The following is a 19,364-nucleotide window of genomic DNA, read 5'->3' as shown; positions in this document are numbered from 1 at the left end:
AATTTAGTCGAAGCACAAAATTTTGCCAAGATTGTTCGACTTTTCATGTGTGTGTGCGCGCGCGAGTGCAACAACATTTTCACCGAAAAGTACAGTAACCCACATATTTTAATAGAACTGCGCCAAGATTCGTTTGCACATGACATATGCTTATAAGATGGTTTTTCGGCTGAATTTCATTCGCAAAATAATAATAATAAAATAACTTGTTATTAAATTGCATTGAATTCCTTGCAGCCTCTGTCGCTTGCTGCTGCACGTTTCATTGATTTTTCTTTTCTTGCATTTTCTTTCATGTTTTGTTGATCCAGATACTGGCAGAGATCCAATCAAGTTAGAAATTGATAACATGGAAAATTGAATCAATGAGTGATGGGATGTGATTTGTGGTGATCTGGAAACAGGAAAAAAGGTTGTGGTGACAATGGGAAGGTGTTTTGTGATTTTATTGACTGATGCTTGGTAATATATTTTTTTATTGCTAAGTAATGGAAAGTTACCAACTTTTTGATATATTTTTTTCAAAAAATACAAAAAAAAATATAGAGTAAGAAAATTTTAAAAAAGTGTTTAAATATTTTTTTTTTTATTAGGCCGCTCCAAATTTTTTTCGAACTTTTTGTCCCAAAAACTTTTTTTCAAAATGGGAGGGGGGGCAAAATAAAAAAAAAAATTTTGAAATACTTTTTCATACAAAATGACAAAATTTAAACAGTCTTACGTTATTAATTAATATTTTAGTTGTTTTTAAGGTACCTACATTGAGAACTTCTTATTTAAAATTGATTTCAGAGAATTTAAACTTAAAAATTGAAAAAAAAAATTTCATAAAAAAAAGTTTTATTTAAAAACATAAATTTAATAATTTTCGAAAAAAAAATTAGAGAAGAAAATTCTTGTAAAAATATCATTTTAAATAAAAAAGCTTAAAAAAATAATAAAAAATTTTTAAAAATTCCTTGAAAAATTATGAAAATAGACTAAAAAACATAGATTTTTGATGAAATTTTTAACTTTTTCTTATATTTTGCCCCATTAGATTTTCGGCTTTTGAAATAAGGCATGGGACAAAAAGTTAAAAAAAAAATTTGGAGCGGCCGTTATTAAAATTTTTAAATTATTTTTTTTAATTAACAAAATAAAAATTTGAAAAACACTTTTATTCAAAAAAATTTTTTTTGAAAATCTTCTGAGAAAAAAAATTTAAAATTATTTTATGGAATATTTTTAAAAAATAAAAATTACAAAGTTAAATTACAAGCCCTGGACTTAAAAAAAACTTATTTATTTAAAAAAAATATTCTTTTTAATTTACATTTTTTTAAATAATCCAGAGAAATTAAAAATTTTCGATTTTGTTTAAAAATAAAATTTTGTGAAGAGCCGAAGAAGTGAAGAAACAAAAAATTATTTTTATTCAAAAAATAAGATTTTAAGGGGTTTCTTTGGAAAATTTAATAAAAAGTGCTCGAAAACTCCATGATTTTGATCATAATTCGAAAAAAATTTCTTTAAACCTTTTTTAAATAAACAGTTTTGAGACATTTTTTAAAGTCAATTCATACCTACTCCACTTTTCTGTTCCTCTTGTGAAGCAATTTAAAGTTCTTTAAAAAAAAGTTTAATGAACTAAAATAATAAATTTTAATAATCTATCCAACTTTTAACTACTTCCAAACCGACAAACATTAAATTTAATTTCTCTTCATCATCGACTTGAATAAAGACAATCATTTCCAATTGATACCTGTTGTCAGTCACACCGGCACATTCGTCGATTGTCGCTATCGAGACTGAACCATTTATCCGACCAACTGACGACAAATCTACATAAAAAATCGAAACCATGTGTCGTTACAGAGACCGAGATACCGAGAGAAAAAATTGAATTTTCATTATGTTTTTTCAACACAATACAAATATTTGTTTCTCTTTCATTTTTCCTCCCTTTTCAACACGTGCATGCATATGCTGCCACCGTGCGTCGTCTTAATCAACGGAAACTGCATGTTCTCTTTTTTTCTCTTCATTTTATAACATTTTATTGTTATCATCAACTAGAGTGTTGTTCCGTTGCCAAAAATAAAAATTTTCGCATATTATTTCGTGTGTACGTAGAAACTTGGCCTTGTCCTTGTCTTGTCATCACAAGAAGGCAGAATTTTGTTTGCATTCACGTCTTTGGCTCGCAAAAGAGCAAAAAAAAAAGTGGGAAAGTTCATCTGCAGAGTGCAGAGATTGGTAAAAGATGTCATTAAAGCCTGATAGAAATTTGTGTCTTGTAATGCGATTAAGGGGAACTTTTACATTGCATTTCCATTCATTTCAATACAAATGTGTTTTCTGTAAGTTTTGTCATCGGAGGTGAAAGAGAGAGAGACAAAAGCTCGGATGTGTGTGCAAGTTACTTGGAATGCATGTCGGCGACACGACACAACGACAAAGTAATAGAAGATGTAAATTGAATTGTCTTGTTATGTGATTCGAGTTTTGTTTTTAGCATAAGGTGTATAGAGAGTTTGCCTTACGGGAGTCTGTCTGTTACTTTTTGACAGAATTGACAAAAAAAAGGATTTTCTTGTTTTAAATTTTTGATGTAATTAAATTAATTAGAAAATTTTATTTAAAAAATTATTTTGTTTTAAATGATTTTTTTTTAAAAACTTTGAATTTATAATTTAAAAAAAAATCATTAAAGTTAAATTTTTGTAAATATTTCCTTAAAAATCTGAAAAATCGGGGAAAATATTTTTTTTTATTTCTTCAAATCTTAAAAAAATTATTATTTTTTTTTTTTTTTTGTAGAAAAAATTTTAGAAATTTTAGTTTTTTAAATGAATTTTTGATGAAATTCTTAAAAACAAGAAAAAAAATTAAAATTTTTACATTTTAAAATTAAAAAAAGTAAAAAAAAATTTTATTATTTTTTTTTAAAAAATTTATAAAACCCAAAAAGATCTTTTTGTTAAAAATCACAGTACATGCAAAAAAAACAAACATTTTTATGTTAAAGTTTAAAAATCTTAATTTTCTTTAAAAACTGGATTATTAGGTATCAAAAAACTTAACCCAACTTTGAAAAATTTTTTTAAGGTTTTAATCTTATTAATCAATTATTTGTTCAATCAAAAATATCTTCTAGGTATTTATTTTTTTTTTTTTTTTTTGTAAAAAACCTGTCGTCTCCACTTTCAGCCCAAATATTACTAAAATGCGCTCCAACATTGTTTTTTCTCCAAAAATAGGTGCCAGTGACAATAGAACGAATGTAACAAACCAAAAACCAACAACAATTACGCTAAAATTACACATTTGCAGAATGTTGCAACAACAACAACTACTCGAGTCGCTTCTGGTTGTTGTAACTACGAAAATTACCTACGCAACGCACGTACTTGCATAAACGGGTGACACATGCTCCTTTAAGACGTGTGTAAGTTGCTTTCTTGCAAAAGAAAAAAAAATCTTGAGATGTTCAAAATGAGATGCAAATTGAAACAAATGCAACCACTTTCCTTTAATAAAATAATCAAGCTTGTCTACGTTTAATCCGACATTCTCCCTTTTTCTCATTTTGCATCAAAGAAAATAACGGGGATAAAAATTGATTAATTGCATTTTTAAGGTGAATAGACGTTTTTCTGATGCACGACGGACGCTTTTTCAAATAAAAATCAACATAAATAATAATGAAAATTGATTGATACGGACAAAAAAAAACAGCAGCTGTGCACTAATCAAACTGGCATTTGCGCTGACGACAACAACAGCGGCAGCAGCAACGACAATGATGACAAAATAAATGACAAACAATTTGTTTCCTTGCTGCAGTTTCACGTAGCATCGAGCCAACAAAATATATTTCGTTACAACGCAACAACTGACATCGTCCAGGATTGGATCCATTTGGCTTCCAGAAAGGGGATGCAAATATCTAAGAAATTACCTTTTTGTAAAATTTTGTGTCATTTTTGTAATTTTTAGTGTTTTTAGAGCTTCAAAAGGAATCCCTTTGTCCAAGTCTGAAAAATTTTTCGTTTTTTCCGGGAAAAATTTTATTTAAAAAAAAGTAAAGTTCAAAAGTTTTTTAAAAAAATTAATTTTTGATGATTTTTTTTTTAAAGTTTTGGAAAAAAATTGTTAAATTTTAAGAATTTCACAAATTGTTTTCACCTTAAATTCATAATTTTCTTATGATTTTCTGAAATTTGTGATAATTTTTCGGGAATTTGAGCCCCACTAGTTCGGTTCTTGGTTCCATCTTCCATCATGCAGTATCAATCTACTTTTTTTTTATCCCGAAAAACTCTTACTTCTCGTCAAAGTCATTATCATTATTTGACGCTTACGTGTGTAATATTTCATACATAAAAAAAATTATCTTCACTTTTTTAAGTGAGTCGACGAACGTTGAATTGAACGTAAATAAAACCAGGTCATCAATTTTTCTTCTTCTGTCTCTCATCATCCTCATCATCATCGCACACCGAATGAAAAAACCGCAAGCCACAAGATGCGATATGGCGTCGTACAAGTGCACTCGAAGCGATAAACATCAATATTTTTCTCTTGTTCGACATGAGCTTGCATTTGTTGCATCAATATTTTAGTAACAATATTTGTTATTTTTAACACTATGTTCGCTACGACTCGAATTGAATTGAGAAGGGAAGATATTTCTGCAACAAGATTTTGACAAATGTTTTCTTTTATTCTCGGTGTAACATGTTTAAAGTGCTTGGTGAAGGGTATGGTAGGGAGTGGTACTCAATTCCAGTCAAATGCTTGATCCATCGATCGATAAATAAGTGAATGGAATTTTGACGTGGAATTGACACATATGAAGCACTTTTCGTGAAAAATAGAGAGAGAGAAACTTGTCTCTGTGAAGTCTTAGGTAACTTTTAACAAGTTTTTCTTCTCGATTTTTAAAGAAAATTTTCTCTTTGTTTCATAAAGTTGTTTGGATTATATTTTGTTCTTGTTTAAGGTTGTTTTTCATGTGGACAAAGTTTGGACATTTTAGTGATGGTTTGAAGACGTGACCATGTTCGAAAACAAAGGAAAAATGACCGATGGATGAAAAATATCAAGTTTTAGTTGATTTTTAAATTGAGTTGTTTTCTTGTGAAGTTTTAAAAATTGATGGATCGTAATTTGGACGTGAAGCTTTTGTATTTTGATTACGAGACTCAAACAGACGCCTGGTAGTAATTTCTATTAATTTTTCAAGTAACAACGAGCGATATATAAAAAAAATTGCTACACATGCCTCCAAAATTATTAAAAATGACTTTTCAAAGTTTGTATTTCTTAATCAAATTTCGTTTTAGCAATTCTCGTTGCCATTCCAGTGACATATAGTCTGAAGGAATCGAAAATAAAAAAGCACTTAATAAATTTAAACTAAAATTAATAGAGATGATAAGACTTTCCAATATTCAAAAGTAGGTGCATCCCAAAATCTAAAGTTATTTAATTTGAAAAACCTCGATTCATCAAAAAGTTTCATGATACCAGTTCATTTAGAATGCTTGTAGAAGATTGTACACGTGATGTTTTCAGATACCTTAGGCAAGGGACTTTATGCATCACTTGAGGATTCACTTTTAGTAACTAAATAAAGAATCGGAATCCCAAGAAGTTTAAAATTTGATGCAATTTTTTACGTTCAGTTCATGTAAATCTTATTACTTACTTACTTTTTTTTACTTTTTCGATGGGTCCATCTTTTACAGATGATGTCGACCAATCAGTTTACTTCGTTCAGTTGCATTTTCTTTGAATATTTTTCTTTTTTGTCACTCAGTGCGATGAAAAGTTGCATTTCACATACGTTTTCAAGTTAGCTAAAAATTCTTTCGCGCTCGTCGTAGGTGTTACTTCTCGCTTCATTTTGTTGTACTTTTTTCAGGCCCTTGTAAAAAAAGAAGTTCTGCGCACCGGTTGTCAAGTAGTTTGGCAATCTAAAATCACTTCATCTTCGTAGCTCGTAAGATTGTGCTTTTCCCACCGTTGTCAATCTTTCAGTCAAGTAGTCAGGAAGTAGACCGTTTTTGACTTTGTCGATCAGTGTTAGTGCGTTAAAATAGACCCTCTGTTTCACTATCCAAAAAACCAAATATTTCAGCAAATTATGATCGTGAATCAGAAGTCTCCAAGTTCCAGAGAATTCCAAAAATGACCTTTTCTGTTGATTTGATCGGCTTCGCGATGAATTGTACAGCCCCATTATCTTCCCTTAACTTCGATTTCAACAAATTCTTTTTCGCATTTTTCGTGCAACTCATGGTTAGATCTCCTTTTGAGCCAGAATGTTTTCTATTGACAAATACCTGAAGTTTCTGCTTAATATCATGCACGAGTAACCATATCTCACAGTCATATAAAAGGACTGACTCGACATTTGAGTTGAAGATGCAAAGCTTTGTCTTAGGCTAAGTTGGATATAGCGCCATAGAAATCTTAACTGTGCGAAAGCTCCTTATGCCTTTTTTATGGATTGATTCACGTCATTTCTGACTTCGCCATCAATTTAAATCGTCAAAGCTAGAATATATAAAACTAAAAATAAAAATATTTTCAAAATCAAATCTTACCTCAACCATTTTTTATCACATATGAACTTTTCATCAAAGTCATATGTCATTGCCATCCGTCTTTTATTACACGCATGGCTTCCATCCAACTTTTGATTACCTCGTTAGGTACCTGAGTATTGCATCACATCAAGTTAGAAAAGTAAAGTACATGCCCATTGTTCGGGAAAAGTTGTTGATAGGAAACACAACAAGTCAAATGAAGTCATAAAGTTATAAAACAATATTATTAATTCCATTTTATGATCCGCAAACATTATTTAAGTGCATACAACACCTGAATACAATACATTTGCAACAACAACAACAACCACTTGGAGCGAGAAAAGTATTCTAGCTAGCACATTAAATAGCTCATATCATTTTACCAACATTCCAAACAAAATAATAATAATATAAAGTTTATGATCACATTGTGCGCCCTCTTAAGCGTACATGCCGCGCCATGCCGCCTACCGTGTAGCCCATATATTCGCAAGATTTATATTATATTTGGCATTTCACCAAACAACAATTTACCTGCTTTTTATTTTATTATTAACATAATGCAAATATGTGCAATAAAGTATCACAACATGCAAGTACGCTTGTTATTTAAAACCCAGTCGAGCGATAGAGTGGGTTCAATTTTCTACTGAAAACCTTCCCTAACTGCCATGAAGCGATGAGAAAATGATCCTTCTTATTAAACCCTTTTTTTCATGCAAAACAATAAAATGAGGAAGAAACAACAAGGGCTTACCTGTTGTTGTTATCACACATTTTGATGATGTCGAAAATTTGCGTTAAGTCCATTTATTGTGCGGATACAGAGTTGATTGAGGCTCTCTCACCGCCACACACCTGCACGAGCTGCTGCTGCATTTTAAACAACAATAATAAATTTAAAAATAATGATGAGGAACAATAAAAAAAAACTTGTTGGCTTGGTTTATTATGAAAATTGTTGATGTTTTAAAATAATACGAAAAAAAGGAATTTTTGTGCAGCCGCCATGTGCAACAATTTGGTAAGTGATACTGTTTTTGTGCTTTGCTTGTTTTATGCAAAACTAAAATGTGTTCCATTCCAATAGATTTTTGCACTTTTTTTTTCTGCTGCCTTGCCACTGCTGCTGCTGCTGTTTGCTATTCAACGAACCTATTTATTATAATCAGAGAAACTCAAACAGAAAATCAGACAAACACATAAAAAGTTTTACTAAAAATAATTTGGATAAAGTCTAATTCAATTATAGGAATTCTTTTTTGTGGTTTCGTGTGTGTTTTGTAGGTTTTTTTTGCGTTTGACTGTTCTTTGGAGATGGAGATAGACACAGAGGAAAAAGAATTTCTGGTAAAAGGCAAATTGAAAAACGATAAAGAGGATGCGGTATCAACAAATTGCATGTGATCTAAATGTGTTTGTGGGCGATGCGATGATAGGCAAGTAGGACGTCTGGAGATTTTTGTTGTGCGATTATTGAAAATTAATAGAAGATAAGTAGAGAAAGTGATTTCTTTTGAAAAATTGCAATTAGTTGAAATTCTTGATCGATTTCAGGTAGGCTATTGAACTTGATTCAAATGACTCAGAGGATCAGCTTTATGCAGTATTTACATAGAAGCAGAAGAAACAGCAGAACGTATCCTATGCAAATGCCAAATACTGAATGAAGAAATACACCATAACACGACATTTTCTGTTCGTGCTGGAATCCAGAACCTCAGAGACATACTGCGTATAGGTGCACCGCAAGTCAGAACTTCTCTAGGAGCGCGACAAATGTCTTCACTTGGCCCACGATTGTTTAATGAACTGCCCGTAGATATCAGGAAGATAGATCACACGCGACACTTTGTTTGGGCAGTGAAAAACTACCTTAATACGCCACAACAGTTAAAAAGAATACTCCTGAACGAATGAACTCTGATGAATGAATGTGCCTTAATTCGACCTTCAACACTATCTTTCTCTTTAACTCTATCACTGTCCTATCTTTATTACTACTATGCCCTCTGCAACATCTTTTTACTTCATGCCAGTTGGTGGGTTGCCGTGAAAGACAAATCAGGCTTACAAGAGAGCGTAAAATTTTATCGTTTTATCTGACGCAGTAAATAGACGACGCCTTTTGTATTTAAAATATTAACTTACAAACAAATCAATCACTTTTGTCTCCTCATCCCTTCCATCATTCAATTTCCCACAAACTTTTGTTGATCATTCATTTACCGCTTTTCACTTTTCAATCGCTCCCTTGAGACAATTCATTAATTAATTGTCCTTCGTGGACTGTTCAATTTAATCTCCTCGACAAACAATAAATTTTTGCCGTGCTTCCTCTTCAAATTTTATTCAAATTGACAATTCCCACTTTCGTATTTATTTTAACAATTTACAAAATGTTATTTTTGTTTAATTTTGACGCGCAAAAAAAAAGAGAATTAAGCCAACAAAAAATACTCGTCACAATCAAAAAATTGAATATCACAACATTTTTACTCAATTATTGGTGGCACAAACCACAAATATACGTGACACTTGTAAATAATTGGAAACATTTTTTGATTGAGATTCTCGGACATCGAATTTCGTTTGTCAAACAACAAAAAAAAAGTTCGTTGAATGAACGATGAAAATCAATATAGAGGCAAGTAAAAACATGCAAAAGCCAGGAAAGGCTTGAGGCAATGTAATAGTTGTCAAGGTTAAAAGGCAATCACCACACTGAATGTATGTTTTTGTAGGAAAAGTAATGAAACTCTACCGACCGCATCGCAGGACACGTTTTCGTATTGAAGGTATGAACCCACGAAAAAAAAGAGCAGGAAAATCATGCACGAACGACGAAAAAATAACAGGTGAATAATATATTTTTGATACCTACATATGAAACTGAAACGAAGGTAAGGATTTATGAAGCGTTATTGTTACTTTTTTTTTGCTGGTTTTTCAAACAATTGAACTTCCGCTTTTCAACTTGCCAAATAAACGCAGATTTAGTGGGTCTTCTATTTATGTACCTTTGTTCAATGGTCTCTTCATCATTTATTTAAAAATTGATATTTATTTTTACTAAAAACTGGATAAAATGGGAGCACAGTAACAATGAATGGACAAAAATATTTTCCTTCTTTTGGACTTTTGCAAAAAAAAATGTAATTTATATTTTTTGTATGATTTTATCTTGGAAATTGGATTTATGTTCAACAATTAACGAACGAATAACTCATTCACAAATAAAATGTGACTCAGTAGGTCAAAAAATGTTAATAATTTTTTTTCGACGGTAACTGAAAGTATTTGATTTAATTTTTCAAAAGGTTTAATTTTTTGGAACTTTTCCTTGGTTTAGTCTAAAATTTTTATTTATTTCTAAGAGATTTATTTATTTATAAAAATCAATCTGACTGATAAACACAATTATAAAAACAAAACAAAGATCTAGACACCAAATCCAGAACCAAATACTCTCGACAAAGCATTTTTCATGAATTTTTTTAACTGGAAAAAAATTTTAGACCTCTCTTTCTTGTCTTTTAAAAAAATAATTTATTAAAAATTTTACTAAAAAAATAAAATTAAGTCAAATCTTTAATTTATAAGATTTTATTCGATTTTTATCAAAATTTACAGTAAAATAATAACCCAAGAATAAAAATTTTATTTAACTTTTTTCTATGATTTTTGAGAAATCTTCGAACATTCATATTTTTTTAAAAGACCTTCTAAAATTTAAATAAAAAAAAATAATAATAAATTTGAAAAACAAAATTAATTTAAAAAAAGTTTTTATTTTTTTTTCTATTTTTTTTTTTACTTAACTAATATTTCCGAATTTAAATAATAAGGTAGATACAGTTGCGCATAGTTTAATATATTTAACTTTATCTTAGGAGAACCTAAAATTTTAATTATTCTAAATCATTATTTTCCCATTTTTTGTACAATTGTATTAAAAATTAAAAAATTCTCTTAATTTTCTTTTCACACAATAGAATCCATAAAGTGCAGTCAAGCACCTCATTACCATTAAAAATCGGTAATTCCTCTAAAAAATATTTTCAATTAAATGTTCAAAAGAACCAAGAATTCCCACAAATTTTAACAAAGCTCATGCAGACTCAGCTATATACGGGTCACACATACATAGCTCCACATTGTTGCTTCACCATCACGTATTATTCACATGAGTGTTGGTTACCTTTTTATTTTATTATTATGTTATTATGTTCGATTCAATGACGTGTACCTGCGGCTTTTTTAACACACATTACATTTTTGTCTGCATTACCTCCCCATTTAACCAGATGAGAGAGACACGAACGAACGACCGAACACAAAAAACCCTCCTGAATGAAAAATTGTTTCTGGCATTTTTTGTCGGTCATGTCTCGAGACCTTTAATTTTTTTCACACATCATCTGCTGTCCTTTCCCAAAAAAAAAAAAGACCTTTACCGCACATTCGGTGTTCTCCGGTCCGATGGAGTGAAACAGTCACCTGGTGTAGCGATGAAAATAAATAAAAGTTAAAGTAACTGCTAGAGCGCATGTACGGCACCTCTGCACGGTTTAATGCAGTGGCTGAAGCAATAATATCACACGACGACAAAAAAAAATAACAGGATAAAAGGTAATAATAATAAGTGGAGTCTCTCTCTCTCCATGGCTTCATGTGAATGAGCATGGATGACGTCCTGTATTTCTAACTAACGAAAAAAAGTGGACAAAGTATGTCGGTCGTACAAACTTCCAATAAAAATAAAAGCAGCGTGACAAAAATGCAGTTCCATGCACGCAGAATGCCAACCAGAAAAAGACATGATATCACTTTTTCCCCATTTGTACGGTTCGTGTGTGTGACTTACTGACGCGGCGCGTGTGTACAGGATATTTGTTGCATCATTATTATTATTTTTATTGTTACAATTGGAGCGAGCGAAGGAAAAAATGTACTGATTCCCTCATAACCCAGATATTTTCACACGGACGACGCACACAGAATCAGTTTCACTCGTAAATCTCGTCTCTATATAAATTCCTATATTTTAATTTTGTGTGCATTCGCAATAAAATGCACGCAGCAGCAAAGCAGGAGCTTTTGTTAATGGAAATTTTGTGGGTTTTTTAAAGAGTTTTACTTTGCATTTCGTACGAATGCACAGTGGCACAATGGGATCATTGCGTTATCAGCGTAATTTAAATGGGGAAAAAAAGGAAAGAGAGACCTATAAAATGAGAAGATGAATGGATTTAATATTAGTTTTTGTCCATTAATAGGTACCTACGTTTTTTTTGTGAATTAATGGTAGGACGATAAAAAATAATGGAAAGAGTGTAAAAAGTGTTGGATCTTTTAGTCAATTAAAATTTTTTAGTCGATCATGTGATGCGGGTTGAAAGGTGGATTTATTAGAACGGAATATTTTTTGTCAAGAATTTTTTGAAAAATGACTTCTATTCCTTTATGTAATTTTTTTTAAAGAAACAATAGAAAGAATAACTTTAGTTTTAATAAAGTTTTAGTCCGGTATTAATTACGAGCCATTGAGCTTATGTCCTGACACCATCAATTTATAAGACACACGTTTATTGTTGTCATTAGAAATATTTTTTTTATGCATTTTCATTATAGATTTTCCGCTTTAATAATTCGTGGCAATGTTTGGAAGTAGAGAAAATTCAAATATTTGAATTTTTTGTACAGACAGCGCCATGAAATATGGTACGGCGAGTAGTAAAAGCTCGATAAAGACCCATGTTTTGAATTAGTAGAAACCCATTTTTTAAGTCTTTCTCATGATTCGAATATTAAATTATCATGCCACGAAATTTTTATTGATTCTTTATATCAAATTGTGTAAATTCAACATATTTGGATTGAATAAATTGTGGATTGTTTCAAGTGCGAATATAACTAAAAGCTAACCATTAAAACTATTTATAATCAGTTCGTATCTTCTTCGTATTTTCTACAAGTTTATTAAAAGTATTCTTGGGAACGGTTTGGTCAATGTCCACACAAAGTTTGTTGGAGACAAGAATACATCTATTTATGGTACAAAAACCCTTAACCTTTTTCATTTGTACTAAAGTCCAACAATCATTTTTGTTAAGAAATTCTTTTATTTTTAAAGATTTTTATTTATTTTATTTTTATTTTATTTTATTTTTATCTTTTAAAGACAAGAAGTGTCTTTTCAGAAATGCTTCCGTTCCAAAAGTTTAGGAAGAAATAAATATAAAAAAGTGACACAAAAATTACTATGTTGCTTGGCAGCAAATCAAATGTGAGTTAAAACTAAAAATCGTTAATATTTTTAACAATTTTCATTTTTTGATCTTGATTCTCATGAACAAGTCTGTTGAAACCTAAAAAATTATGAGTAATTGAAGGAGAGTCTGATGCCGCGAAGAATAAATCTGTTGTCGAAGTACCAGCTGTTATCCCGAAGAGCGATCTATGATTCCTCAAGTTGTGCTGACAATTTATATTTACGTATTTACTCTTGATGATCTTTAGAAATCAAGTTTAAGTGAAAATGGCACAATAAATTCGAAAACTATCCTCGATATTTGTCATGTTCAAGAAATTCAATTGTTGCTTATAACAAGACATGTATCTGTTTGCAAATATTTTTTCTGCAAAACGTATGTTTTGGATTTCCATTATCTTACTTCTAAAAAGCTTATTTAAGATGATAGCTAAAAAGAAAAAAAAATTATCATATCCAATTTCATCAAATCAAAAAATTTTATTCACTTACCCTGTCTTAAAGTTAGTTTAATTTTTACCTCTAATTTTGCTTCCAAAAAGGTTTTTCATCAATTTTTTCAAATTTTTTTTTAGATTTTGATAAATTTGTTATAAAAATTCAAAAGTTCACTTTAACGTACAAATATTAAAAACGATTATTTATTTTCGCATACCAAAACTAAAGTTTACATCTTGGTGACCATACACAAAACTTCACATGTAAACATTTGAGCAAATCTCCCGAAAAGTCCCTTAATTTCCCGAGACTTTCAATGAACAAGGATGACTCGTTCACTCTAGTGACCAATAAACGGAACAAAACACGAAAATCATACGAACACAAGAAATCAGCAAAACTAACCGAGAAACTGCAACCGGCTGAGCTCGGCACTGACACTACTCTCGACGATAAAATTAGACGACGTAAATTGATCGACGAGAACACTCTCGAAATCAAGGAGAGCAATTTGTACCAGAAATTATTGGAAATTTTAAAAGCCAAAGATTTCTTCGAGCAAACAGAAATTCCTCGTCAATTGATTTGTTTTGGTTTGGGATCACTTTCTTCGTACATCTCGCGACACCAACTCGCTCTCGGTTGTTTGCTCGCCAAGGAGTTTGACATCAAAAACGTGAAATATTCTGATCCGTGCTTCACTGGCAACGACAAGGACCTCTTCAAGGATCTCGGGATCGACATCATCGACGAAAATCTCGAAGGCAAATATTTGTGCGACGATTACATAACAATTTTCTACCTTCCTCATTGTCCGAAGCAGCTCGTGAATAACTTGTTGTGGCGAAATTGGAAGCAAATTCTACTTTCGAAAATAATTCTTGTCACAAATTCCTTTGAAACGATACTCGAAAGGACTCCTTCACGTCTTTTGCAGAACAGTGCGGGGTTTATTGTTAAAATCAACAAATTTGTAACTGAGAACCAACTTCCTGAGTATCACAATTCACCAGATATCTTCAACGATTTGTCGGTAATTTCATTTGAAAGAACCGTCGAAGCGGAAAAGGACTTTTGGAACGACGCAGAAGAACCAATTTACGAAAAATACGATTTAGAATTGGTACAAAATGGCATCGAAGAGCTCTAATTTACTACGAGGTGAGGTTTCCAAATTCTAAAATGACCAAATTTTAAATGAAAATTTTTTTTAGGTCTCCTCCATGAGTTGCGCTTAAGTAGCCCCGATGGAAATATCAAGAATTCCGGAATGGCCAAGTACATGATCGAACAGTTTCGCAAGTATCAGACGACAGATATGCAATTGTGCAAGGCTAAAGACGAAATGCAGTTCCTGGGCAACACGTACTTGACCTACTTACGAAGTCTCCGGCAACACAAAGCCATCAATGCCGAATATAAGGGTCGCGGCGAGAGAAGTATCAAAGATACGGCCGATTTGGTGGGCTTTAAATTGCCTCATGACAAAAAACCCTGAATAAAAACCGATTTTTAGAATACTATATGTAGGAAAATGCATTTTTTTTTTTCAATAATTTGATCCATATAATACGTGTGTGTGTGTTTGGATATTAATTAGTTATGTAGATCATTTTGGTTAATTGCGCGACATTGTAAGTAAAAAAAAATAAATCGTAAAAAAAGGAAGAGTAATCGGGAATGACTGCATCCGATCGAAAAAGAAAAAAAACGGGGCACCTACGCCCTTGAGCTATCACACAAGACTCTCGTGATGGAGCCGTATCCCGTTTTGGCAAAGACCTTTTCGTGCCACTGCAACAAATGACCGCTACTGCCCTCCGACGGGATCTCGAAGCCGCGATAAATGTACTTCATCAAGACATCGAGCAAGTCCGTTTCCAATTGACTGATTGCCGCATCCATTTGCGTGGATTTTATCGTCAGCAAGACGCGCAACGTCAAATTCAACGCCTGATCCTTGATTTGCTGATTCTTGCAGCCGAGCGGCGCATTTTGCAACACAAACTTCAACGCCTCCACATTCTTGCCCTGATTCAGCATATTAGTCACCTCGTTCTCGTCCGGTCCGACCTTTTGTTCCGTCTGTTCTTCCTCCTTGAAGTTGTCCTCGTTGTAGGCATCTACGTCGATTTTGCGGAATGCCGAGCTAAAGGTGTTCTTTGCCATTCTCAAACAAACACGGAGCGTTCACACCCAACTTTTTTTTTGATGCAACTTTTATCTTTGGAATTGTGTGTTTATCAAAATTCGATGATTTGCCTGACGTGTTCGGGCGGTTCGGAAACTCCTGTCGTCAGGGGGAGGAGGTACTGTCTTCCGACGAGCTGTGATGTTTTTTTACCGTGAATGCAAACCTCGTCATTTTAAATTTATCGGTTAAATTTAGGGACGATTTCGATTTATTTTAAATATAGCAAAAAGACAATTTTACTCTAAAACCACTTAAAAAATCGCATCCATGGTACCAAAAAAATAATAAAAATTAAGGAATTTAATGAAAATAAAAGATTTTGTTTGCAATTTAAAAAACTATCTCAATATCTTCAAACGTTGATTTTTATTTCTGAAATTTCTTATTTTTTCACTATATTTTTCCAAAAACAATACAAATTGCTAAATTCTAATATTTTTTTAAGATTTATCAATATTTTTGTTGCTTTGAAATGGATTCATTGAAAATTTAAAATGAAAAAAAAAAAAAATAAAATCATAAAAGATAAATACTTACTGTCTGAATTATTTTTTAAAAAATGTGTCCCTTATTTTTATGAAAAATATTTTTATTTTATTTTATTTGGAAAATCCATTATTTTTACCATTATTTTTATTACCTTGATGATTTACATCAACATTAATTTTTTTTTAGTTATTATTTATTTAACTTTCCACGAAATATAAAATTTAAAATAAAAAAAAGTTTTTTTTACAAAATGACGAAATTTTAATTTTAACTGGCAAAAATAAACACGTTGATAGATCTTTTCTGACAAATCATTAAAAACTGTGTCATTCCTTATTATGGATTCACCATAATAAGAATTTTTGAGCGTGAAATAATATTTTTGATATTTTTTATTAAGCTTTACTTTAAGATTTGCTAATTTATATGAGATTTTAGAATATTTCATTTTAAAATTTAAAGAATAAAATTTCATGACTAAAAAATAAAATTTCATCAATTTCATTTCATAAAATTTCAACTTTATGAAAAAAATTTTTAGAGAAGAAAATTCAACTTAAAATATGATTTAAAAAAAAAATTAGTAAAAATTGAAATTCTTTTAAAACAAATTTTGAAAATTACTCAAAAAATTATGAAAATAGACCAAAAAAACGGTAATTTTTGATGAAATTTTTAACTTTTTTTTTAATTTTACCCCATTGGATTTTCTACTTTTAAAATGGGGCATTGATTTTATTTTTTATTTTCATTTGGAGCGGCTTTAAACATTAAAATATAGAGAAATATTAAATTTTGAACTAATTTTAAAGAAAATTGTCATCTTTTTCATAAGAATTTCTGTCAAAAATGTACAAAAATATGATTTTTTTTCTTATATTTTAGATACTCGATATTAGATATCCCCCCTGCAAAATTCCCAAAAAATTATGAAAGATGAAACCTGAAACATTTAGAATTATTGTTTTGGCCTTACTCAGCTGATTTTTGATTCAACGTAAGCAAAAAATTTGTAATAAAAAATATTTAAAAAAGATATGCAGAAAAAGTGAAAAACTAATTCTTTGAGCTTTAATTGACTTGATAAAAAAAATAAATTTTAATTGAAAATTAAATTCAAAAATAAATTAAAAAATTATTTTTGAAAATGTCTTTGAGTTTAGATAAATCGTCGAAAGGGATTGGAAATCCATGAAAATGAAACAAAACAAAAAAAGTACCAAATAGATGATAAGATTTTAAATTAAACAATAAAAATGGACATTGAAGAAACTTTCCAGTCAGGCATTAAGGAAAAACTCCGTTCTCGCATTTTCCTCGGAAGTTTTGAAAAAAAGTCCTATATTTCAGCGATAAGCGATTACCGCAACGTGATACTTTTAGGTGCTTCCGAAACCGAGCTCTTGAGCGATTTGGTTGCTGTTAGAAGAGAAATCGAAAAATTCTACAAAAACTCACCGCATTGGATCGGCTTTGAGGTAATCGATGCAACTACAGGAACACTTTACATTGACCAGCTGGAAGACGTTCCCTTCGGTACTTTTTGGTTCCAAATAAAAACTGTGCGATTCAAAGACGGCGAAGTAAAACTAAAACTGAAAATTCTACGGAAAGTAGAATCATCCGAGACCAGTTTCGACAGGAGCACATCAAAATCCTTAAATAATGACAGCACAAATTCGACAGCGACATGGAAGGAAATTTTCGACTTGTGGCTCGAATCGGCAAATGTTAATATTAAAAATTTATTACTGCACAAGTTTACGGTGGAAAATTGCATAAAATTTATGCAGATGGTTCCACTTGTGATGATCAGCATTTTTATTGGTGGCTTTCATTTGATTCAATTTGTGGGTGATTTTTGTGTTCGGATGATGCCAGAGTTGACTCGTTTGGTTCACGCTTGCACACCAATTTTCTTTGGAATACTAGATTTGATTTCCCGGATAATTGGGGGATTTTTCATTTTGATATCGATGATATGGAAGGACAGCATAGGAGGAGGAGCAAAGCCACGACAACCAGCAATAAAGTATCCTGTGAACAGGATTCAGTGATTTATGTGAATTTTTTGGTGCATGTGCAATTTTTTTTTCGAGAGTTTTTATTAATCACAAATATTTATTTATTTAAATATTTAATTTAATATTTTTTTTTAATAAAAAATTGTGTAAGGATAAAATAATTAAAAATAAAACTTATAAAAAAAATAATAAAAAATATTTTTAAATTAACTAGCAATGTATTTAAATTTAAATATCAAAATATAAATAATTTTTTTTAAAATGTTGTTTATTTAATTTAAAAATTTTATTTTAGGCGAATTTTTTTTTATTAATTTTTGATGTTGTATAACAAAACCAATTATTGTTGTTTGGAAATTAGTTCCAAATTTAAAAATCTGTCTTTAAGAAAAACTTTAAAAAAATCTTCTGATTTAGTACTATGAGCTCAGTTATTTATAAATAATATCTCTGAGATATCTTCGGCCAAACCAAGTAACTACACCAACCCATAACATGACTTCTAAACAATTACCAAAAAAGTTTGACTTTTCTTTTTTCTCCGTTTTTGGAATATTTTTGACCAAATTTTGCATTTCTTGACACTGTTTCAGCATCTTTTCAATCTTCCTTTTTTCCGATGAATTTTTCTCGAAAATATATTTGCGAAAATTTAAAATATTCTGCAGCCGGCAAACATGTTCCAAAATATCATCTAATGCTCTTTCCCTGTAAGATCTTAAGGAAAAGAAATAAATTTCATAAAATATGAAAATATGAAGGTAAAAACTTGCCTATCGTCGTAGTCCATAAAATCATCATAATAATCATTTTCATAGAATTCTTCAGAATTATTACAAGGCTCGTTAGCTATTTGAAAATTCATTGAATTCATAGAATTCTGATTCTGTGTATTGCTCTTTTTGTTTTTTCGTCTACGAGGTCTTCCCATTTTTTTTTTTTTTTTAAATATTTTTAAAGGAAAAAAATTATTTTGATGGCAAAACAAATATAAATTATTGAGAGATAGAAGAAAAAAAATTTATTGAGAGATAGCAGAAAAAAAATTATTTATCTATTTGATAAATTCATTTATTGATGATAAGCTTTCAAATAATAGCTTTTGAAAACCATAAGATAGTGTTGACAAGATCGTTAAATATTTCCTACACCAATCTTACACTGCAAAAAATTGGTGTCTCGCAAGCAAAAAATCCCGCGAGACACGCGCGAGACACACGCGAGACACTTTGCGAGACACTTCGCGAGACACTTTGCGAGACACCATGAAAAATTTTAAAATTTTGAAATTTTTTGGAAAAAAAATTTTTTTTTTCGATATTTTTTTTAAATTTTATGATTGCAAATGGATAGCAGATGAA

General features: G+C 30.7%; 3 protein-coding genes across 3 annotated transcripts; 2 read left to right on the top strand and 1 right to left on the bottom strand.

The window, feature by feature from the left end:
- Positions 1-14,294: 14,294 nt before the first annotated feature.
- On the top strand, positions 14,295-14,819 carry LOC134829737 (protein FMC1 homolog). Its single transcript, XM_063842973.1, has 2 exons — positions 14,295-14,457; positions 14,511-14,819. The coding sequence occupies exons 1-2, from the start codon at positions 14,427-14,429 to the stop codon at positions 14,792-14,794; spliced, it is 315 nt and encodes a 104-aa protein (XP_063699043.1). The 5' UTR covers positions 14,295-14,426; the 3' UTR covers positions 14,795-14,819.
- A 30-nt stretch (positions 14,820-14,849) lies between these two features.
- On the bottom strand, positions 14,850-15,583 carry LOC134829736 (actin-related protein 2/3 complex subunit 5-C). Its single transcript, XM_063842972.1, has one exon. It carries the CDS (start codon positions 15,463-15,465, stop codon positions 15,016-15,018), a length of 450 nt encoding a protein of 149 aa, XP_063699042.1. The 5' UTR covers positions 15,466-15,583; the 3' UTR covers positions 14,850-15,015.
- A 1,599-nt stretch (positions 15,584-17,182) lies between these two features.
- Positions 17,183-18,159, top strand: LOC134831529 (uncharacterized). The gene has a single exon (XM_063845274.1). The coding sequence runs from the start codon at positions 17,236-17,238 to the stop codon at positions 18,034-18,036; it is 801 nt and encodes a 266-aa protein (XP_063701344.1). The 5' UTR covers positions 17,183-17,235; the 3' UTR covers positions 18,037-18,159.
- Positions 18,160-19,364: the final 1,205 nt, after the last annotated feature.

This window comes from Culicoides brevitarsis, chromosome 2, assembly GCF_036172545.1.
Source record: "Culicoides brevitarsis isolate CSIRO-B50_1 chromosome 2, AGI_CSIRO_Cbre_v1, whole genome shotgun sequence".
Taxonomy (NCBI): domain Eukaryota; kingdom Metazoa; phylum Arthropoda; class Insecta; order Diptera; family Ceratopogonidae; genus Culicoides; species Culicoides brevitarsis.
Note: the sequence above shows the minus strand (reverse complement) of the source record. Positions and strands in the feature narration are given on the sequence as shown.

Bases quoted from the DNA above. Each gene is read 5' to 3' on its own strand.
- LOC134831529 (XM_063845274.1), top strand. From the start codon at position 17,236: ATGGACATTGAAGAAACTTTCCAGTCAGGCATTAAGGAAAAACTCCGT.
- LOC134829737 (XM_063842973.1), top strand. From the start codon at position 14,427: ATGGCATCGAAGAGCTCTAATTTACTACGAG. The intron at 14,458-14,510 runs GTGAGGTTTCCA...AATTTTTTTTAG, and splicing joins GAGCTCTAATTTACTACGAG to GTCTCCTCCATGAGTTGCGC.
- LOC134829736 (XM_063842972.1), bottom strand. From the start codon at position 15,465: ATGGCAAAGAACACCTTTAGCTCGGCATTCCGCAAAATCGACGTAGAT.